This window comes from Empidonax traillii, unplaced genomic scaffold, assembly GCF_003031625.1.
Source record: "Empidonax traillii isolate 1590-97213 ecotype Southwest subspecies unplaced genomic scaffold, ASM303162v1 scaffold178:size2223814, whole genome shotgun sequence".
Classification (NCBI taxonomy): Eukaryota; Metazoa; Chordata; class Aves; order Passeriformes; family Tyrannidae; genus Empidonax; species Empidonax traillii.
This window is the reverse complement of record NW_020955371.1, coordinates 1,191,406-1,215,440: the sequence shown is the minus strand read 5'-3', so window position 1 is coordinate 1,215,440 and position 24,035 is coordinate 1,191,406. Positions and strand designations below refer to the sequence as shown.

Genomic DNA, 24,035 nt, shown 5'->3' with positions numbered 1-24,035 from the left:
CATGGTTTAGTGGTGGACTTCGCAGTGTTGGATTAACAGTTGGACTCAGTGATCTTACAGGTTCTTTCCAACCTAAACAATTCTGTGATTCTATACACATAAGGCTTAACAGTTTTAGTAGAATGTAGCAGTTTTAGTAGAATTTATCAATTTTATTTCTAGGCACAAACCCCTCAGATTCAAAGAGTATTTCCAGATGGTTACTAGAGTCTATGAATGGTTAAAAAGTGCCAGTCAGCCAAAAACAACCCGTAGAATGTCATAATTTTCTTAAAACAGACTACTTTGGAGTATGATTTTCCTCGATGGCAATTCCACTTAATTCTCACATTTAATTATTTTACGCTTAGCGTGGCACTTTTACACTTCTATTTACAGAACTTGTTCTGGCATTTCAATCTATTTAATTTAAAATTAGATAAAATTACACACATAGGGACTATAAAGCACTCTGAAGTTAAATTATTACTCTAGAAATTCTTCTTGTATGTTTTTTTTGGACATGAACAAATTTTAAACTAAAAATGTCATAGAGAAGTTAAATATGCAGATTCATGCTTGAATAATCTTATAATTTCTTTTCAAGTTACCACATACACAAATACAATGGGTCTATTTCCACTGGTGTAACACAGTACCTTCGAATTGCCACAGTGAGAGCTTCTGGTGAACTAGCACAGGGACAAATGACTTCCTGTCTTAGACCTTTACTTTGGAAGACATTGAGAAATGCATCACAGGAAGAAATAGACCCTAGGGTAAAGAAAAAAAAACACATCAGAGGAGAAAAATAATTTAATTTCTGAAGTGACACCATTCAAACTGCAAACCTACTATTTAATATATATAGGCTTTTCATGAGAAATGATTTAAAAAGTATCCATGTCCACTGGGAAATAAGTCATAGCTGCTACAATATGTATATGCACACAGAGAATAAAGACTCATTTTGAGCATAAAGTCTTTTCACTATGTTTATGTATAAAAGCCATTACTGCTAACTTCCAATATGAATTTCATTACAGTTTTCTTTTTTAGGATGACAGAAATTAAAAATTACATTCAGAAATTCAAAGTAAACTTCTACAAACAAACAGAACACCTATAAGCCAATATCTTAAATTATATAGAGAAACAGTTCATGCTATTAATGGTCATTAATAGATCCAGACGTGTTTCTCTAGAGTAGCATAAGTATTCCCCTAAAATTCGCAGTTTCTTCTGCAACTGAGTACCATCATTCAGAGGAAATGCTCTGATCTTTCTATAGCTTAAGGTCTTTATTGCTTCAGGTCTTTATAGCTTCAGTCTTTATGCGACTGTCATGTTGAACAAAATTGGATTTACTGCAACTTACGTTATGTGGAATATCAAGTTTGCCTCAGGATTCGCTAAAGAAAAATATATTTTGAGAAAATCCAAAATTAATTACCGTTTTCATAAGTGTCATACAGCTTGCAGTAGACAAACCCTATTTTTTGTAAATATTTTAGCTAAGATGGCTGAAGATTGAAATTTTAAATGCAAGACAGAAACCCCTTCCTGTTCTCTACTGCACTGCAGCAGCACAGCTTACATGGGTTTGCACCATCAGCCACTATCAGCATACGCAGCGAGGAAAGGTTGATGTCTCTCTGATCTCGATGTGCCACCAGTGCCCAGTGCATGTCCCTGGATTTTACACAGGCTACTTTTGCTGTAATAAGAATGAGAAAATTACTAATACACCATATAAAAGCTATACAGCCATATTATCAATTTGCACTTTTGATTTTGACTATCAAGGAAACTTTTGCATATCCTTATTTCTTACCTTTGTATTGACAGACTTTTTGTATCCATGACAGTGGATTCACTTTCATTAAGGAGTATGGAATACTTATAACGTGCATCATGTTCATGACACTCTGAAATCAAAATAGATAAATGGGTTTTATACAACAATCATGGTAATGATTTATATTGTGTTACAGGTAGGGGCATCTGTGCAAAACACCCTATGCTTCTTTTATTAACAATGCTGGCATTCATCTTTTCCTATCTATCTACCTATATCGAGATGAAACAGACACCCATTTTCCAATGCTTTAATTAAGGATTAAGGATTTAGGATTTAGACTAATCAGATCATAACTTTGAAGAAGTACTGAAAAAAATGAAACATTTTCCTTCTATTTATACTCAAAGATATCTACATGTTTGCTATGTAGGTCAATATTATCCCTAAGCCCACTAAACTTCCATATATGTGAACAGTGTACTCAAAAGGACAAGTAGCAGCAACATATCTGTCTAAAGAAATCCATTTCTGGGAATACTGAAAAGCTATGAGAAGTAGTGGGGCACAAATTATTTAAAAGACAGAGAAACTGGAGTCATAGACTAAGCAGAGATCAATTTATTTTAACAGAAAATAAATGAAGGAGGTATTAGTCCTTTTGCAGGTGAGCTAATTCCAGTATTTTCAATAAGGTCATGAAAAGTTCCAGGAAGTTTAGAAAAAATAGCTGAGTGAAACCAATGACAGATCCAAAAGTGTTCTCTCTGTCTAAGCCTGTCAATTGCATCAGTGATTTCTCAGTGCTAAAAAACCAGCCTGTAAATGAGCTGCTGCTTTATTTCTGTTACCATTTAGAAATATCTTCTGAGGCAACACATCTCCCCTCATAGCAGCTCAGGTTAAATACAGTATTTGTTTTGGCAAACCTAGGCTTAAGAAAGGTTAAGTGTCCCAGTGGATTAGTCATCCAAACACTTGTTCTCTTTTCAGTCTGGCAGAAGCATAGGTACAGGAAAAGCACTTACAGGCAAGTAATGAAAAAAACGAAGTTCAGACCAAGATTAATAGCAAAGGAAGGCACAGAAAAGCTCTATTAGACACTTGCTTTCAACTTCAGCGATAAAGATGGCTTTTTAACATGAGATACTTATGGGCATTAAGCCTAATAGTTCGTTTCTGCTTCAGAAATGTTACTACTGCCCTTTGATACTAAGAATAGTATAACACTGCATGGGAAAAGTATATCAGATCACTGGGAATCAGAGGGACCTCCAAATCACTGGGAATCATAGGGACCTCCAAAACCATGGGGCCCCCAAACAATGACCCTTCAAAACTTGATATCTGTTCTTAAAATGATCAGTGAAAAATAAGCATTTTGTCAGTCACTGATTGCAATAGCCTTGGTAGAAGCAAACCTTGAAAATATATCAGTTGCCTCCCATGTCAATGGAGGAAGACATTCAAACAGCAAGTGGACCATTAATGTAATATAAGGTATCAGAAATGTTTTAATATAACCAAACCATCTATTGGTGGGAGTTTTGATAGCAAAGCTAATCAGTGGCAATAGAGCTATGCCACTGGATCATATCTTTACAGAGGAAAGCACTAATTTAATTTGTTTATGCTATAAAGTTTGATCATAAAAGTAACATGGTAAGAATGGGATCAGAGTACTTGACATAAAAATGCATCAAATACATTGAGATCTTTACCATGATCTTTATGGGTATGTGCTCCAAAAGAAGCTTAACTCACATTTATTTTGCTTTCAAAACAGAAAAAACTGTATTAGAAGAAACTGCAGGACACCCCAGTTTGAGATAGCAATAAGCATATTAGGTTAGTTTATTTTCCAATACTCACAGAGAATAAAAACACATACTTACTGTAAGAATTCCATGCCATAAACCAACATCCTTCTTGAAATCTAATACATTCACAATTGTTTCAGCTGTCCAACAAAAACAAAGCAGAGTTTATTTTTTAGAACATGGCACTAACCCAAGGCAAACCCACTCAAAGGAAGGAAGCTTCAGTATAACATGACTGGTGACCTCAAAGGTTAACTTTCACAGTAAATTTCCACTGCAGAATTTATATTGGCTAGGACATTATTTTGTGCCTCTCCTATAGATATTTTAAATGTGGGCATATTTCCTAAAACAAACGGAAAAAAAAAATCAGGTTTTTAGAGAAAATCTATGTAAAATATAAGATGATGAGAAATAAGCTAATGAGAAATAAGCTACAATTCCCACTAGATCTTAAGGATAATGCAAGGGAAGTGTACTCCATACCTTCTGTGTATCCACATGCCTGGGTCAGAGCTTGGCAGTGTGTCAGCAGCGCAATCCTCGTCACAGTCACCCCAAGCACACTTCCATCTTTACATGTTTTGTACTAAAAAGAAATAAGCAGGGAAAGTCAATGTGCAATAATTGCCCTATTTCCATTATTTAATAGCTATGTTTAAAGTGTTTCCTCTGCAGGTGAATGATGGGCACCTTTAATGACTCTATTTAAAGAAGGCAGCAGTATTGAGGAGTTTTGCAGGCATTTCTTTTTTAAAAGACACTTTCTTTTCAGATAGGCTTTCTCTTTTTGACTGAAGCTTCCCAGGCTTGATATCTGAAATCCATCTGTTGTTTGAAAACAGGCATTACAGAAATATAATTCTAACAATCCTGACCATGTTAATGACTAAATGACTGGCTAGGTTTAGCAGAGAATAACCTAGTTCAGTCTGTTCAGTGTTTACGTTACATTTTATAGGCCAACCAATAAACCTGAGCTCCCCTGAGCATCTTATAAGGCATGGGATAAGAGCTGACCTCAGAATCCTTGCTGGGTGGTGTAATAATAATCTATATGTATCCAGTCTGAAAGACACATGCTCTTTGATGAGAAGAATATGAGACTCATGAGACAAAAGGAGATAAAAGAGGTGGGAGACCATTTGGGATGATTGCAATAATTTTTTGACTTTATGCAAGAGTCTGAAAACTCTCAGTGGCAATTAGTAAATTAAACATTTGTCTTTCTCCATGATGACGGTAATCACAAGATTGAGAACTGAGACATCTCTGCTTCTCTAGCCCAGTGTTCTGACTGCACAATGACAGGAAATACCTTTGCTCCATTCACTTGAACTTAGTCCCTTTGAAGAATCATTTAAATCCAATACTAACACCACTGAATTCAAGGCATTTGAGTCTATGCAGAAGTAGAAGAAAATGATGGGGAAAAAAAAGGGAGGAAAACTAAACTTAACAGCATTGCTAACTTTCCCTTCCTGCTACTGGTCTTTTGGGGTGGAGTATGACTCACAAAGCAGTAAGTGATAGGCAACCATTGGAACAAGAAGTTCTTTCCCTTTCAAAGAGTCTGAAGGTTGTGATATGAGAACTGAAGCTTCACTGTGAAACTTGTCATCTGTCAATCCCAAGCAAGCCCACACTGTGAACGGGACTGAGACTGGCCAAGGCAACTTTAATATAGTATTGCAGCAGCCACATAGACAACATAAAAATGTTCAAGTTAGAAATGCCCAAAATGCAATTTAACAATCCATTAACTTTTCTGAAATCAGTATCAGTCTAATCTATTGTAAAGTATTACTTATTAACAGGCTAAGCCAGGATGTTCTTTGCTTCTGTGACTAGTGAATGAATAATGATGTTTACCTAATGCAGAAGTGCCATATGTAATGATTCGAGGAGAAGATGCATCTTCATTAACTCACCTCAATGTAAGCTGTGTCGTTGTTTGCATCCTTGATGTGTGGGAACCAGTCACGAGGCGGTTTGGAGAGGTGTTTAGACTCTGTGACAAACCACAGCAGCTTTGGCCAGCCTGAGGTACAGACAAAAGTCATCTTTTGTTGAGTTTCTGCTGGGTAAGATAAGACAAAAGTCTTCCCCGACAAAGCTTTTTTCCTCAAATGCCTGTGTCACCATTACCTAAACATTGATTCTTTTTGAACCTCAATGCAGTATGGGAAAGAAGATTTTCCAGAATTGCTTTCTTAACACAGCTATCCTTGTCTTCTCAGACAATCCCTGAGGAAATGGCCAGGCAGTTCAAGCTGTTATGGACCCAAACAGTTTCATTACCACTCTCCTGCTGGAGGTTACTGTCCCTACACGTAGCTCTAGGACTGAATCGTAAGAATGCTTCTCCTCTAATACAGTCCTAAGTCTGTTGGTTTAATTTTGCTTGTGGCTACAGATGATCTGAGAAGCCCAGCTTAGCCAGCAGAGAAACAGGCTGGGAGCACTGGTGCTGCTCTCCAGCCATGAGGTGGGCACAGCCATCACCACCAGCAGTGACACACCGGGGCACTGGTGTCCCAGCAGGAACAGCTGCTCCTGTGGCAAGTGTTTCATTACGGGCCTGATCCCCACCCACAGCCACTAAACAAGTGCAATGTTTACTACTGTTGTAGTAAATGACCAGTGAAAGCCACTAAAAGTAAGGGTTAGATTACCTTTAAACTGTGGTATCTCCCCTGTGGGGCTTTTAGGCAGTCCTTTATGGCATGCATCGCTGGTCAAGGCCACAGTAACTCCACAGCTTCCAAGTAAAAAGCCTATTTGCTGACTTCCTGCATCCTAAGAGATGACAAAACACACAGAATTGATTAGAAGTGATTACAGGCTGAAATAATTTTTGTCCTTGGGCATATTATCTTGAGAAGAAGATAGTCTCTTTCCTTTAAGTTGATTTCCTTTTAGCTGATTATCAAAACTCATCTGTACATTGACAAAGGAATTCCACAATCTAGACATCCTCCTGTCTGTATGAACATAAAACATAAAGAGAATAGAAGACATCAGATGGCATCTGCTCTCATATCTCTTCAGAAATGATGACGAGTAGCTGGGACAAGTATCAGAAGGTTGTTCCTTCCAGAGGGATCCTTGGAGAAATGGGAAGACAAGGCCTTCACAAAGTTCAACAAAGGCAAATTCAAAGTCCTGCACCTGGGGAAGAACAACCCCCTGCACCAGCACCATCTGGAGAGCAGCTCTGTAGTAAAGGACCTGGGGGTCCTGGTGGACAAGAAGTTGAATATGAACAGCAATGTGCCTGGCACAAAGAAGGTAAATGGCGTCCTGGGCTGCGTGAGGCACTGTCAGCATGTTGAGGGAGGTGATCCTTCCCCTCAGCACTAGTGAGGCACATCTCTAGTGCTGGGACCAGTTCTGGGCTTCCAAGTAAAAGACATGGAGCGACTGGTGATAGTCAGCAAAGGCCATTCTATTATTAAGGGACTAGAGCAACTCTCCTATGAGGAAAGATTGAGAGCTGGGACTGCTCAGCCACAGAAGGGAAGGCTTAGAAGGGATCTCATCAGTGTGTACAAACACCTGAAGGGAGGGTGTAAAGAAGAAGGAGCCAGATTCTTTCCAGTGGTGCCCAGTGACAGGACCAGAGGCAATGGGCAGAAACCAAAACAGAGGAAGGTCCCTCTGAGCATCAGGAAACACTTTTTACTGTGAGGGTGACTGGCACAGAGAGGTTGTGGAGTTTCCAGACTTGGAGATATCCAAAAGCCACCTGGATGTAGTCCTGGGCAACCTGCTCTAGGTGGCCCTGTTTGAGGAGGGAAGATGGACTAGGTGACCTTCAGACATCTCTGCCAAGCCCAACCATTCTGTGACTCTGTGACAATTCTGGGAGATAATATGGAATATAGATGTTTCCACCTGGAGAAAGCTTTAAACCCTTAAGATGCTATATGGGCATACAGTGGTGACAGTATCCCTATAATTGCTGATCTAACCTGATTTGTCAATAACCATTTCACTGAGTAGTTACAGACACATTTCAGGAGCACTACATATAGTCAAGTAAGTCAATATTAGAGTAAGTTCATTACATTTTACTTTCATCAAGGGCGTGTAGGCACTGAGGCTAAAAAGTCATGCGATGATTTTCAAGTCTAGGCCATAGCTGTTCTTTAGGAGATGCTGTGTTTCTACAGCATTATGCCTGCTGTATGTATAGTATCTTGCCATGATTATTTTATAAACTTTACATCTATTCACTAGGTTCTTCAACAGAGCAAAACCTGAGATGTAAATGCACAGAGAAGTATTAACCCTTTCTTCACAGAACGATTCTACATCAACCTTAAAGTACACTTAACCATGCAAACAACCAGAAATACTGTACAGTTGCCTTAATCTAATAATTTATTCAAAACAAAATTTTATGATGAAAGCCCCAGAGCCTATCTGACTAATTTTTAATGAAAATTTTATGTAGTCAAATAAAATCATCTAAAACGGAGAAGGAATCAGATCAGAAAAAAAGCAAAGGCTTACTTGTTTTCCATACCACCTCAAAATATGTTTATGGCAGCAATTATCAGAACTTTGACAGCTGAGCAAGCAATGTGGGACAATAAACTGATCTGTCAAGTCTATGCTACATAACTCCTTCCATCCAGAATTAGAAAAATCATTTGGTTTTGCTTACTATAACCAGAATGCATATAAAACCAGGAAAAAAATGAAAAGGTGCTTTTTCAGGAAGGCTTTTTAAACTTAAGCTGGTGTATAATCTTTTCCAACATAAAACCAGACAATGAGCGCATCTTTTGAACAAGAGAATAATAATGGTATATCCATAAACAACATTTTGGGGAGCATGCACCAGTGGGGCTTCCAGAACTTAAAGAACTTTGTCAACCATTACTGTCTCACTGACTCTCGTGTTAGCTGGTCCATATTTGGATTGTTAAATCTGTGTGACAAGCACTTAGCCAGATCTGATCTTGGTTCCACGTGAGGATGAGATCTGGTGTCTCCTCTCTTGGGTTCTGTTCAAAGGAGGGAAATGTGGGTGCCTGAACAATGTAGGAGAGATGGCTCTCCTTGGTGGTCCCTCAGAAGGAATGGCAAGAAGAGGAAGGCTGGAGTACTCCATGGAGAACCTCACTCCTTGGGCAAGACAGCTTCTGAGACCTGCTACTCTTTCATCTATAAAAAGAGTCATGAGTTTCTTAAAATATCAGATTCATACTACCATTACCCAAAATTTCCCATTAAATTTAATCTAAAAAATGTTTACTAATATTTTGGGCATTTTTAACTACCAATTAAAGGCATATAAATTCTATAATTGAATGCAGCAACTGCATTGATCTTGATTTTAAATTATAGTGTTGTAACTGTATATCCTATAAAAGACCGCTAGCAAATTGTTTCACCACTGTGTAAAGAAAATGTCAATTCTCAAGCAATGAAATTCCATTTAATGCAGAGCTCTATAAGCAGAAATTAACCTAAAAAATTCCATAAGAAATCTAACATAAGTAAACCAGTAGAAAGTGTGGACCTTAGAGCATCCACATACCATGGCCCTGGGTGATATTTTTTCTCTTCTGATAGCAAAACAAAACAACAAGAAAAGGAAACTTGTATTAACAGTGAAGTTTTTTAGATAACACAAGAGAGACTGACTACACTTTCACTTAGTGCCATACCAACGGGCTTAGAGAATGTTCACATAAATATTATTCATTCATTTATAGTAGCTCACACATACAGATTACTTAATATAATCTATGCACATCACAATTTACAGATTGTTTTACATGAGGACAATCCCATCTCACATGGGCTGAATCTTCAACCCACTGTTTTCTGTGCAGTTATTCTTTCAATTGTAAGGAAAACATGACTAAACAATTATGTGATGTAACACTACCATAGGAGCTTGGAAGAATTTCACCAGGTGTGACAGTAACTAGAGTGTTTTACAGACTTTTAAATCCTGTGCCATGCCTTGGTGGCCACACTAAATCCTGCCTTGCAAGAAAAAGGCAAATCAAGATGCTGAAGCAGAGGTGCTGTGATAAGACAGTGTTCCCAAAGGCCACAGGAGTTGAGGATTCTGCAGTATGAACACAGTGAAACTTTCCAGCAGTCTCCTACTTGGTGTTCACCAATTCCATTTTCAGCCTCAGTCTCCCACACCTCCTAACTAGTTATCACCACCTTCTGCCTGCTTCTGATGGCTTCATCCTGACTTATAAGCTAAAACTACTGCAGAGAACAGAGACATGAAGAAGGGGTTGACATCCCTTTCCCCATGCAGGTGCTCCTGTGATATCTGCTGCCCCAGAGAAGAAATTGTTGAGACACTGGACTGACAGCCAGTAGGCAGAAGATCTGAAACTTCTATACATCCCACATAAACACCACAACCTTACCTACACACCCAATCCTGTGAACACGATAGTCTTTGCTCTTCCTCGTACCTCAGCATGACAGGCCCAGAGCACTGAAGACCTTGGGCAAAACTTGTACGTTTGAAAAATGAAGTTTGAGTTAAAAATGCAGTCCTTTGCCTGAAGCAGTCAAAGCTCCCATGAGGGTCATGAATAAAGCTACTGACTTTAAAGGCATTGATTATTTCAGATTTCAGAGACAAGCTATCGGCCTGCCTTTTGAATAATGTGAAATGAATGGTTGCATGCTGAAAACTACTTTATAAGTAGAAAAAAATACAATCAAATAATCTTCCCTCCAAAAAACCCAATATCCTCCTCCTGTCTTAAATAAAATTACTCTCCTGCCTGTAAATGGAATAGATTTTCACAACACACTGGTTTGTCAGCAGTATTACTTGTTATTTTGTTAATTTATGCTAATCTGCCACTTTGGCAACTCCCCACTTGTCACAAACACTTTGTTTTCCTGAATTTTGTAGGGTAAGAAAAACCTCAGGAAACCAGTGGAGACCAGGTGAAACAACTCATTGCAGTCCAAACCACAGACAGGTGGAGACTTGCCAGTGATGCTCATTGTCAAATCCTCCACAATTCACAGTTTGAAATGACACGTAATGCAGATGGAAGGCAAAATACAGAGCTGAGGTATTGTAGCATGAGGTTCGAGACCACTTGCTGACTTTGGAGCTATCATTTCACATCTCTTGAAGGCACACAATGCTCGCTGAGGTACAGAAACTGAGGTGTGCATAGCTTCAGACTATGTCTGCACATACCTAGAGAGATCAATCTTTTGGATGAAGAGAGCTGGAAACCCTCTCTGCTGTAGGCAGCCATTCAAAGTTTTCTAAAGACTTTTATTAAAGTCTTTATTCACCCCTTTAGGGTGAAACCTAAAGGTTTTCACCTGTACCTGGAGGCAAATTGTCTTCTTCCTGCTGTAGGGAGTGCTAATTCATTGTCAGGATAAAAAAATCCCACGTGTGGCTGCATTTCAGCATGCTGTTAATGTCATTTCTATAATGCTTTGTGAGAGTATCTATGTGAAGGAAAACAATTATGATCCTGTCTCCGTGACTGAGAGTGCATGTCCTTATCTAATAAGAAAGGAAAGAAGAGACAGCCTGTGCAAAGGTTGGCCTGATAAAGGGTACTTCTGTTCACTTGCAAATCCCAGACTGTTTTCAAAATGAGAATTATGTGGGGGAGCATCACAGACTGAACTAATCTTGTTTTCTGTTACAATGCTTATTTGAGCACCAGAGCCCTTATGCTACCAAAAACTTGCTGGTAAAGAACAAATAGGGTTACTATTAGACATAAAAGTCAAAAGTGAAAAGGCATCAGAACAGATCTCAAAGACCTCAACCAAAGTTAAACACAATGCAGATGCAATCTTCATAAGCAGTTTTAAGATGAAGAAATTAGTTGGACAACCATTTTGGTATCTGCCTGCAACTTGCATGTGATATCTGCAACCATGAGCAGCCTTAACGTCCAGAAGTCTTAAGGAAAGTAAGACAATGGCTATTTCTGGCAGGGGACACTGCATGAAATGTGATATGCCCTCTAGGAAACTATGATTGCCTAAACTTGAAAGTACAATAAGAAAACACAGATTTTAAAGGATCTGTGGCAAAATGAGAAAGGACTTCTGCTCAGTGCTCCACTGCCAAAGTGTATGAAGAGGATAGACAGGCTCCAGGGGCTCACATGAGGCTGAGGAAACTTATATTCTTTGGAGAGACTGGAAGATTGTCACTGAAAGAAAAATATATAACATTTTGTGCATATTTTAAATCCAGGGGAGAGAGAGATGCATTGTCAAAAGATGTTCAAAAGTATGTTGAGCTCCAGTGTTTCGGGTGCACTACAGCCCAACGATGACTAAAGCTGAGAGGAAGCAAAGCTCATTTTATCTCAGGCCCTGAAACACTAGAAAAGATGTCAAGGTGTATTTCCTTTGGAATAGAAATCTTCCTTGAAAGGAAGACGTGACTGGGACAATTTCACTGCCTTGAAAGAGATAGACCTCCCTGGCTACTGTTGAAGCTTTAATAATCTTTCAGAACTGAATAAAAAGTGCTCCTGAAAACCAGTTTTTACCCTGTATGAAGCATCCTTTAAAAAAACTGAAGTGTCCTGGAATGGGTATCTCCAGATTTCCTATGACAACACACAGGCACATTCTTCCAACCACAGTGTCAGAGCCAGTGTCTGGAAGAGCACAGAAATGCCTGCTAAGATCACAGAGCATTAAATCTAAGATGCTAGGAAACAGCATTTTGAGTGAGAAATTAAATTTTGCATGCTTTCATGTTTCACTCTGCCACAAATTCTGCCTAAGATAAGGAGGCCATAAAGATGCATGTGGGATTGCTTTGTTCATATGTTCACAGCATGTGACTGAGCATAACTATGAATGTGCTTGGAGGACAAAAATGTTATTTTCACATTAAAACTGATTAACTCCCCTGACTGTACCAGAAGAGAATAATAACAATTTGCATGGCGCCCATCAAATGGAAAAAAAACATTGACCTAAAAAATCTAAAGAAGAAGAAATCAAAACTGTATTTTTAGATCTTTTCATAAGGGACAAAGTAAATCACTGTTTGTCCCATCTTCTATTTTGATGGCCTGTTCTATGCCATACAGTTTGCATGTCACATCATATCACACATACAAAGAAACAAATACTCCAGCTTCAGACAAGATTAACAAAAGTGGCAGTGCTGAAGGAAGAGATGTTGTATAGGACATATTACTTGCTAATGTTTGGGAAACAAGCAAATTTGGAGAGAGGGACATGACTATGAAAGAACAGACCTCATAAACCAAGGGATGAGGATTAGATATAACAATTTTGGGGAGTGTTGATGATAAAAGCATTTCAATGCTATTGATGTAGGGAAAAGAGAAGAAAAAAACATGCTGCTTGTTTTATCACTACAATGACCACGGAAGCCCTGATTGCTGCTTCTAGAATAAAGATTTAGTTTCGATGTATTTGAAAAAAGCCTGCTATTTCAGTTTTAAATTTTAGATCTGATGTTACAAATCTAAAGAGCCAAAACCATACTGTATGAATGACAATTTCCAGGTCTTTGCTGAACACCAGGAAGCATTCTGGGAATAAAACTGAAGAACGTTGCATGGTTGCTGGGTATTCTGGCAATCCATCCCAGGTGCTAGGTCAGAAAGGTCTCTTGAAGTCCTGGGATTATTCTAGGTATTCTGTCAACACAAAGGTGGAAAACAGAAGGAAAGAGCAAGGAGAGATGGACTTTCACCTAATAATAAACTGGAAAAAAAACCCCCAAAGTCTTACAAAAATAACAGTCATGCTATGAAGAAAGGGGAATGCATATAAAATCTACGTGCAGGTAAAGCAAAAGCCTTTACTTCCATATGGATACAGATGTCTGCAGAGTAATCTGCAAGCCAGAAGTCTATCTGGCTACAAACACTGCTGCTCATTTTTAAAATGCCAGGACAAAATTTTGCACAGAGCTGTGAAAAACTCTTCTTATGAAAATGTAGAACAGTACTAAAGCTGCTCATACAAATTTTTAATATTAAAAATGTGCTCCTAATATAACTCCCTAAAATAGCTCATCCTCTATTCTGTAAGCCTCTAATATAATTGTGGGCCTATGTGTTAGCTCACATTTCTGTCTTCCAAAAAGCAACCCAAAAGATGCCAGAATGTACTGAAGCATGTAGAAGAGAGGATAAATAATGGGAAAGCATAAAAGAACAGTCTAGGCCACTGTGTGATGACACGAATGACATCTTCCCACGGATGCCAGAAGCAATCCCCTGCAATTTGACCAAGCAGAGGTATTCCTTCTGGGACTACTCAGAACACGATTTTCATCTCATTGTTTCCACTCCAGTTGCCCTTACATATAAACAAATGCAAAAATATTTGCAATAGTATATGCTGTGAGATTACATTGTTTTATTTATAGATTATGGATCATGATGCTTTTTTAACTGACATCTCTGTTATTGTTTTATTAATTTGATATTATGGTAAAAGATAAACAGCCTGAGTCTGTATATATTCTTTTATAAAAATATATATACATGCATGTGTAAGTGTTTATTTATATATCCATTTATAAACACATATTCTAAAAAAAACAACACCCAAGAGATTCAGCCAAATTAGGATAAGTTATTCATTTGACACAGAATATTTACTCGGACAGCTGGATTTTATAGTTTAATAGATGGATGTGGTATCAGATGTTCCAAAATAAATCAAATTTACACCTATCCATGTGTTTTAAAATGTCATTAAACCTCAGAAAATAGTAACAGGGAAAGACATTAGATTTTTCACCCTTCAAAGCCATGTTGCTTCTTTTTTTATCAAAGAATGAAAGCAGATTTACCCATTTGGGCACTCCATAAGATATTAAAATGTACATATTTTGCTCACCTTATTTTGTTGACACATATAGAATATCTAGTTTATATTGAAATAATGCACAGTGTTATGCAACTGCCTCAACCTGTTTGAAGGTACTGCACTTGGATGTGAAAGATGATGACAGCCCAATGCAAATGAGGTGTATTTCTACTAAAGTCAACATCCTTGTTCTACAGTCATGTCTACCTCTCAGAGCTCACAAATACAACATTTTACAAGTAAAATAGTATAACCCAACTCCCCGAAGCAGGTATGGTGGTTGAGGTCCCATCCTCTCCTCTTGCACTGCCTTTTTAGCTCACCTGCATCTTTCCTCCAGTCTTAGCCAGTTTAAAATGGGCCACCTGATGTCTCCTCTTTCCTGTAGTTCCCAGTGTCCTTCCTTCTGCTCAGTCATCCTCATGTCTGCTGTTCTGGATCATGACCTTTTGTTGTCTGATTCACTCACTCACTCACTCACTCACTCACTCACTCACTCACTCACTCACTCCATCCTCTCTCTCCTCCCTCTCCAGTTTATCAAATCACCCCTTCCTCCAGCTCTTCTCTCCTTCTCTCACCCCTTCTCTCCTTGCCAGCTTCTGGTTCCACAGTGGCAGGAGCCCACCACAGATGTTGGCCAAGGCATGTGTGATGGTAATGGAGAAATGACGGGATCAACTCAGCTTCTCAGGTGTAAGGAAGATTGTAACACGTTCAGCTACGAAGGAATCCCCAGATATTTTGAGCTGCTAATTTGCTACATGAGATGTGCAAACTGAAAAGCCTTTGTGAGGGCTTAAAATCTTGGTTTCATGGCTTTCATTTGAAAGGCAGGGTACCTATTCATGAAACAAAGATATGAGCTTCTGCTTTTGGGGTGCCATAACACTGGAGCAATTGAAAAACTGAAAACGAGTAAAGCAATACATTTCCCCAGCCCTTTCCTTGGAAACACTTTATGTCTTCAGTCAACATTTTCCAAAATAATTTAGTTTAAAAAGGAAAGCTTGTAGAGATTAAAGAACATTCTTCGTGTGGACAAGTCCAGACCAAGTAATTAAAGTAAAGCATTATTAGTGCTAGCTAATAAAAAAGTGATTATACAAGGGGATATTTGGGAGCTGCCAGCCGTGGCATATTAAGGGGATATGACAAAAAAAACTTGTAATGAATAAACACATTTTGTTGTATTGACAACCTTCAAGGTATATATCCTCTGAAAAAAATGCAAGTTCAGCAGCATCAGTGTAAGTGTCCCAGCTGTGGTTCACCTACACCACCAACCCCACTCCTCTCAATGCCCCCAGACAATCTTTCTGGCTGGAACTTCTCTCCTAACGCTTCCCTAGGATACATGGTTGAATCTCTGAACCAACACTGGACATGAAAGGCTTTTGATTAGCAGTGGTCAGTTTTCTCTATGAATGCGTGTTCTGTGGCAAGAATTCCTGAACCTAATTTGTTCAAATGCCACCCTTGGCAGAGAGGGCCGTGGTGACAGAAGCTTTGGGACACATATGCACATAGAGACACAGGAGAAGGCATTTCCATAACTGCTTTGAAGTAGCACACACAGCACTAGTGGCATTATAACATAGCTTGGGTTGCAGGGACAGGTGGAAAATCAGCAGTTGTTGCCAATGATTCTTTGTCAGTGGCCAACACCAGAGTGTTTTGAAAGACTACAAAGGTAATCCATCTAGGACAGGCAGAGCTGCAATCTTGGAAAATTTTCCTCTCCTTTTTCAGGCAGACCTGCATTTGCTGAAACTACAAGCACATTTTCAGATTTTTCATCACAGAAAAGAAGGAACTATATATAATTCACCACACAGCACTCTCTTTGTATCCTCATATTCCAAGTTAGTTAACCACAAAAAGCTATGTTCAGTTGTGATTTATTCTGACGTAAGTTTCAAAATGCAGTACAGAGAAGAAATTCAGTTCCCTACCTTTCTTGTAAGTGGCACTTCAATAGGGACGGGGACAACTTCAGCAAGCAGGCAGCCATAAAATGCCACCATGAAAGCAGCAGGATCATTGTTAGGAAACACGAGCGTTACCTGAAAGAAAGAGATATACATTAAAAATATTTTATCCTAGGTGTAAAATAAAGATAATTGAAGCTCCTGTGCTTCCTTTTGTATAGAGATGATTACTGAAGCATTCTAAGATAACGATTCAAATGCCTAATGACAGACAAATGAGGAATCAGAAGGAATTTATTCTGATAAATATTCCTTTTATGAACACTTTCACTTAGGATGTAGTTAAATATTTTCATGCTCTCTTATTTCCCATATTGACAATACCCTTCATCTGGTTCTCAATTAACTGATTGCTTTATTGGTGTTAAATAACCAAGTAAATGGATTTGACAGAACTTTAGATTCTAATATAATACTTTGCTTGAAGTTACTGAAACTGAAGCGGAGGTGTGACCAGTTGCAGACTTACTATGTCATTAGGTCAATCATTAACACATTGTTTTGTTTCACTATGCTGTGCCTCATGCAACAGTTTCATTCTAGGACTGGACTGTAGTTCAAGTGCAGAAGTTTCTGTGCACTGTGTGCACACAGATAACTGATATCTAGAAGCAAACGTCATATCCATGACGCACCCCAACCTAGGTGTGGATTTGTTGAACTTCACAGCTTCAGGACTAGGGTTGGGGAATTATTTAGATAAAAGAATGCCAAAATCAATCACAGCAAATCACCACTATGCTCACTAGGTGCCCTCCTTCCCCCAGCGTGCTGAACTGTGCAGCTTAGTCCTGCAGGCAGTGCAGACAATGTCTGAGATCCTGCACAGGCAAAGGGGAAGGAGAGGTGAGGGTGTATGGCCTCACTGAGGATTCAGCAACTTAGAGATCACAGCTCTCCTTGCAAGGGCAGGGAATACTACTGCTCTCACTTACTGGTGAATGACCTCAGTGGCTGGATCCTGTCTACAGTTTTGTTTTGGTTCAGTCAGATGGATGTTTTCAGCTCTTGTCCTTAACAGCTGTAACACAGCTGGTAACTATCCTGCACGGTCAACTGAAGTGGCATACAAAAGGCATGGTGAATGATTTCAGACCTAATTCCTTTGGACTCACACATAGGACCTAAATGTATTATTACAGCATCTTGAAATTTCCTGAAACTACTTAATAGCTCTTGAGTTTTGACTGCTTTGATATCCATAGGAGATTTGTTGAACAAAAATCGTGATATTTTCATATACCCTCCAAGGTTCAGTTACTGGAGATCGTGTTTCCAGAATTCAGTTAAGATAGTCACCTTCTATATATTAACTGGATTTCTTCAAACTAGAAGAAGACTAACCAACCTTGCTCAAGTGGGTCTGAAATAACTGTTTTTTAAGCTAAAGATTCTAACTTCATGACAGTTTAGAGTCAGAGCATATACACAGCTACTTTGTCTGCACACTTGCACATTAAACAATCCAAGTGCTGGATGTGGTGGTGCAGAATGTATGTATGTATTCTACAGGCACAAACTATAAACAGCCTCAGAGGAAATGGAAATACAGGGATTTTGCCAGGTGCAAATCCTGTTTGCTGAGCCCAGCAAACATCTGAAAGACCCTAAAAGATACTTTGAGGGTTGTGGGTTTTGCACTGGTCTCTGCTTACTTAAAAGCAGTGAAGGTTTGGATGGGAATCTTTGCAAAGGAGCTGACAGAGGTGAAAAAAATCTCACTGAAGTCCAGTGGGAAAGAGGCATTAACTTCCTATCCAAGAAACATTAATCACTAACAGACTTGTACCAAATAAATAAATAATGTGTGTAAAAGCAAAAAGGGCTAAGCTTGAAGTAAAACAAATCATACAGTGTATATTAAGAGATGAGAATCTGGTTATCTTGTAGATATTTCAGAGGGCAAGCTTAATTTCCAGGCAGCTGTCTGGGGTGATGTAAGGTTAAATTTCTGAAGTTACTATAGAAGGCAAGTGCAGTTTGCCACGTATAACACCAGAAGCAGGGAATGAAATGCAGGCATGTTCATTTATTTTTTGGCTCAGACAAAGAACATAAGAGGTGAGGTAATGGTAGTCATGAAAAATAGAGACTGTATTGATAAAAGAGATTTTTAAAGGGAAAAATTAAAATATTTCATTTAATATTAACATAAGGAAAAAATGACATTCTCATTTAGAAAAGACCAGAAATATATGCTGTGTTTAATTTAGTATGTAAAAACTGCCTTTAACTGTTGCCACACAACATACATTATGCCAGAATAAAAAGTCACCTTCAAAAAGGTCAGAAGGCTTTTATGTTATTACAATAGGGGCATAAAAGCCAGAATAACCACAGCCTAGAGCATCAGAAGTGCAGTAACACCTCATCTTCAATGTGAAGTTGCTTCAAATGATCACGTTCTGTTACACAGGGACGCTAGGCAAGATGCTTTTACAACACAAAACATATGCTTTCAGCACTCAGCTGTAAACATTTGTTTCACTCTAATCTAGGTGGACTTAATTTAGCAGAGCTGCAATTTGTTCTTTATGTGTCCTGCACAAGCTAAATTTCCAGCTTTCAGCCTGAATTATCCACAAATCCTTCCTTAATGTTAGGAGATGCCAATGACCGCTGTTGTAAATGACTACAAAGATAGTCAGGCAGCACACAGCAGATAAGGAGAGATGCACACTGCCCATACATGAACTTTATTCCTTTTGTAGCTTTCTGGGTGGACTGTTTTGATGTGTACACCAGAACAACTTGGTGCTTCTGCTGTTGCTTAGAGACACAATTGTAAGTCAAGTATAAGAGATTCTTCAGATCCTAGTCCTGGCTGAATGCCATTGTAGGAAGCAATTTAGATTAAGGATCTAGAGATCGTTTAGCTATTTTCTTTGTGATTAATTTCAAAAAGAAACACAGGAAGGACTGTCATGTTTCATTTTTCTTCCCTTTTTTTTTTTCTTTTTCATTTTTCCTTCTGGGAAGTGTTACTGCATGCTTTCATTCTTGAAACTCTCAGACACGTGTGTTTCTCACGTGTGGCACAAGAAGATCAAGTGAACCAAGAGTCTGAGAATTGCTATCAGACCCCAGAGGAAAGACTTAATCCCACACTCACAACCCTAAGCACTAGGACAGGAGACTAAAATTTGCATTTCTGACAAATTTGTTCTGGAATAGCCATTCCACAGCTTAAATCCAAGCTGAAGTGGGACCTGTGGAATTTTCTATAAACACTCTGGCAGACAAAAAGGGCAGCAGGCTCAGCCAGTCTTTGCAGACAAAGGGAGGGGTTTGTAAGTACATTGTTAGCAAAACCATAGGATGTTCTTGTCTTCATTTAACACCTTGAAGTGCTACCTTTGTGACTCTTGCACTCTGTGGGCTGTATCCATTCACTTAGATTCAGCCTCAAGCAGTAGCAGCATCATAGTCAAGAACTAGGAATGGAAATATTCTTTGTTACCAGTCAGCGTCATTTATTTATTTAACTAGCTGCCAAAATGTGCTTACTTTGCTTGACTTTGTCCTCCACAATGCTTCTCTTGTTTTTATCATCTCAAAAACTACAAAGTCATTAGTAAGGAAGTTTTTTATCCACATGACACCTCCAGGCTCCATAAGCAAGATTTTGCTAAACAGACTGTTGTGCTATGTCCAAAAATCACTTTCCATGGGAATGTTTATTGTTGATGTTGCCACAACTTCAAGCTACTATTCAGGGAGTATCAGCTCAGGTTATTTATTTTGCAGCTCAAAACATCTGTCTGAATGATCAGACTTCTTCTGAGTAAACAGTAGATTTCAGTTCCCACCCCTCCCCAATATTTCACTCCACTAATTTCCTCTGAGCACCCCAAATATCTCATTCTTTCTTTGTCTACACCAAGTCTGAACTATTAGCAATTAAAAATCTTTGAGATACTCACCCTGTCTCCAGGTCGTACCATTGGTTCTTGTTTTGTGCCTAATTTATGCAGTATATTGTAAGCAACCTTCATACTTCTGGTCCAAAGTTTGCCTATTAACATAAAATTTTTGAAATTAGTTTAAAACTTCCTATGTTTTACAAGATTATTAAAGAGAAAGAATACCTGAGAAACTGAAAAAAAAAACAAAACAGGAAGATTTATATTAGTTTTCCAACTAAATATGACGTCACTACTTATAAGAAGTTTTCTTTTTTCAAGACAGCAAGACTCAAAAAAAAAAAAGGGAGAATAGTTTTCTTTATGACAGAAGTTTCTTACTTTGGAGAAAATTGGATCTTGACTCCAAAAGCCAACTGTTAGAAGGGTCTGGAACATCATCAAGTCCAGACATCACCCTGACACCTCAGCTGTAGCAACTTGGACAAGTCACATTTCAGCACAGACTGACCTCTCAGAGTGATACTCAGGTTTCCCAATGGTACTTCTTATACCCCGAGCCACCAAGGGAAAAAGGAAAGGCATCCCAAGAAGTAGAGACAAAGTAAAGAAAACCCCAACAAAAAGAGAACACCCCACATCCAAAGGGGCACACTGAAGCAGCAGGGACCCTCTGAACCTTAGCACATCCAAATGGCTGTTTCACTTTTAATTCCGGGCCTTCTTCCATTTAACGTGGCTTTTTCTTCTCACTTGCTTCCATACCCTCCCTTCCCTCAGTTTCATTTCACTTGCCCCTGGCACCCTTCCTTACTGTCTCTCTTCTCCCTTGCTTTATCTTTCCAGCACCACACTTATCTGATCCTTATCAAGTCCTCATCCCAATATACTATAAAGTAAAGTAATCTCATCAATATGCCCACATCACATGCCTTTCATTAATCCTTCAAGTAACTGGCACCTTTGCTCTTTCAGATGCTCTTTGTTTAGAGACCTCGTTACTTTCATTTGAACAATACCAAGTTTAACAGCCCTTGTGCTTGGCTGGCCCCCAGGTATTGTCTTTAAGCTGTATTCAGTCTGACAGTAACAAATCTTTAATTCATGGCCACCAATAACTGAAACGATAATAGGTTCTGACAACAGACTACCTATGGAGTTCAGCAGTTCAGGCTCCCAAACATCTAGTATTTCTATTTATAACTAAGCCAAGCAGTTGCTATAATAAGTTCCTCCACATCCTGGTTATAAAATGCAATACTACTGAATTATTTTTAAGTGCAAATCTGATGTAAATATAAAGTATGATGAGAAGGCCAGATTTTCTCTTTTTTTCCACTAAAGGAAAATTGGAAGGGTCTCTGCTGCTTTTTATTGAGAAAGTACTAAATGTAATTATTTCTTATGAAAACAGTAATACTGTATCATCAAACTATCCTTTGAAAAGTTTTTAATTTATTTAAAGTTACTCGAGTATTTGTATGTTGAACTGTCTTGATGCTCAGAAAGAAACACAACTCAGTTCTGTTCCACTGGAAATTCAGCACAGATACAGGCATCTGTCTGCAGGATTAACCCTCACGGTGCTATGACAGAACTACCTGCATCTGATGGAAAGGTCTTTGAAAGCATCCCTGCTGCTACAGTTAACACTTGAACTTTACAAGTGAGTAGGATAACAACAAGGATGCTTTAAGAAAGCAAATATTCTTTTTCTTATAGTTTTCCAGCATTAAAGTTTCAGCGGCAACAAACTAAAAAAGAGCAATTAGTAATGATACAGGAAACTGGAGAGTGGAAATCAAAAGCCTGGCAAAAGTTCTGAATTGTAAAAAAGAACCATCTTTACACAAAACACTTTCAAGCTTGAAATGAACATTGAATTTTTAATTCCTTTTTCAAGACACATAAGGAGCTGCTGTGAAAAGTTCTGTCTGAACTATAGAGATTAAATCTGTTACAAGTCTTACATTTGCATTTGTGACATACACTAATTTTTTAGCTATCAAATGTGACATCTTACAATATTTTCTTTAAAATCTAGGAACTATTCATATTACAGTATTTAAGCACATCCTTTCAGAATTACACAGGTACCAGTACAATCACCTCCACCTAAGAGATCTGGCTAAGTGCAGAAATTAAGTTCTCTCGAAAATTGAGACAATTTAAAGGAGTACGTTCTAGTAAAGTGTTAAATAATCAAATCTTTACACACATTTTGTCATGATGCTTTTTTATTGCCAAAATTTTATTTCAGCTTCTGAAACATAGAGTATACAAGGCTGCCTTCCTAATTCCTCACTTTTCTGCTTGAATAGACTTTGAATTGCACAAAAAATGCCCATAATATTTTCTAGGGGTCAGAAAGGACTTGAATTTTTTGTCACCACAGCCCTTTCCTTCTCTGTTTGCTGTTGTGATACCAACCTTTGTTAAGGGGATGGGGTAACTGGCCATGCATGTGCCTTTGGATATAAAACTGTGGAAAACTGGAGTGAAGTAGCTAGTTTGCCTTCAGCTGGAAAGGAGCTGGAATATAAGGGCCTTACAAGCTCTATAATGTCACTCCAACCCTTGTGGGTTCTGCCTGCCCCCAGCTGCTGCCAGCTCTGCTCCAGGGTGGGCAGGGGCTGCTAGGGGCAGGCAGAGACCCCCTGGCACCCTCTTGAGCAGGCAGAGCACAGTCCAGGCAGATCTTGAACTGAATCGTGTTCAACAGGAAGCCTGTAAGTTTTTCTGCAGGGTATATGACTGTGTTCCAAAAAAGTAAATTAAAAAAGGGCCACAAAAGGAGCAGCAGTCCAGAAGCTGGAGCCAGGAATGTATGGGTGATCAGGGCCAGATTGGTGGCTGCTGGATGGGACACAAGTTTCTGACTAGGGGTGGACTGAGCCATGGGTTTATTCTGCCACTTTGGCTGTTTCCCTCCTCTGACATCACTGAGAAACACAAAGGGCTCAACGCCTGCAGGATAAAAGCCCTCAGGAATAGAGGATGTTATAAAGACGGAAATCTTTGAAGTGTTTCCTTCCTTGGTTCTGCCTAGGTTGCAATTCAGGGTAATTCTTCCTTTGCAAACTCGAGAGATTAGACGTCGCTGAGAAAAAGCCGATTGCTAAAACTTCTCCCACAAATCCTGACGCTGTGACCTTGCTGTGACCTCCATGCGGTGCCACATCTGTGCTGTGGGAGTGGGAGGCCTGGCAAGGCAGCCAGCTGTGCTTCATCCAAGGCTCTGAGACAGGGCTTAGCACTGCTGGGCCGATCCTCGCGCGGGATAAACCATCTTCGTTACATGGGCTCCAGCGGGAAGCTGGCTGTTTGCAGCCACTGGGGATACACCCCATTGTCCTCAGACGGAGTTCAATGAAGCACCAGCTCTCCTCGGATAAACACACTGCCATTAATCTTCTAATGAGCTGGCCTGAAGACAGGGAGGCAGATGGGGGAAACTCAAGCAATAGCTTTGGTAGTGAGTGGACTGGCCCGTGTTCCAGCTAGTGCTGGAGCTCCTCTCTTCCACCCATGCCGCTGCAGCAGGGAGCTGCCCTTGGCCCTTTCTGCAGCTGACACAGCATGTGCTGCTCCAGCAGGAGACTTGAGCAGCACTGCTGCTTCCCTGCCATAAACACCAGATCCCACAAGCCCTCCTGCTCTTCACATTCCTGCCCATATCCCCGCTGCAGCGGGATCCTTCAGAACAACACCCCTATCCACTGTACTGGGACAG

The 24,035-nt window shown here is 39.3% G+C and overlaps 1 protein-coding gene across 5 annotated transcripts in view; it reads right to left on the bottom strand.

Annotated features, from left to right (window-relative positions):
- The window catches only part of DIP2C (disco interacting protein 2 homolog C), a 307,685-nt gene that overhangs the window by 72,220 nt on the left and 211,430 nt on the right, over positions 1-24,035 (bottom strand). For all 5 annotated transcript variants that reach the window (XM_027886135.1, XM_027886137.1, XM_027886136.1 and 2 more), the window contains 9 exons: positions 20,363-20,454; positions 16,404-16,514; positions 6,273-6,396; positions 5,529-5,638; positions 4,084-4,186; positions 3,673-3,737; positions 1,814-1,907; positions 1,577-1,696; positions 639-753 (listed from right to left, as the gene is read on the bottom strand). In XM_027886135.1, coding sequence (XP_027741936.1) covers positions 639-753; positions 1,577-1,696; positions 1,814-1,907; positions 3,673-3,737; positions 4,084-4,186; positions 5,529-5,638; positions 6,273-6,396; positions 16,404-16,514; positions 20,363-20,454 — 934 coding nt within the window. The remainder of the gene's footprint in view (positions 1-638; positions 754-1,576; positions 1,697-1,813; positions 1,908-3,672; positions 3,738-4,083; positions 4,187-5,528; positions 5,639-6,272; positions 6,397-16,403; positions 16,515-20,362; positions 20,455-24,035) is intronic.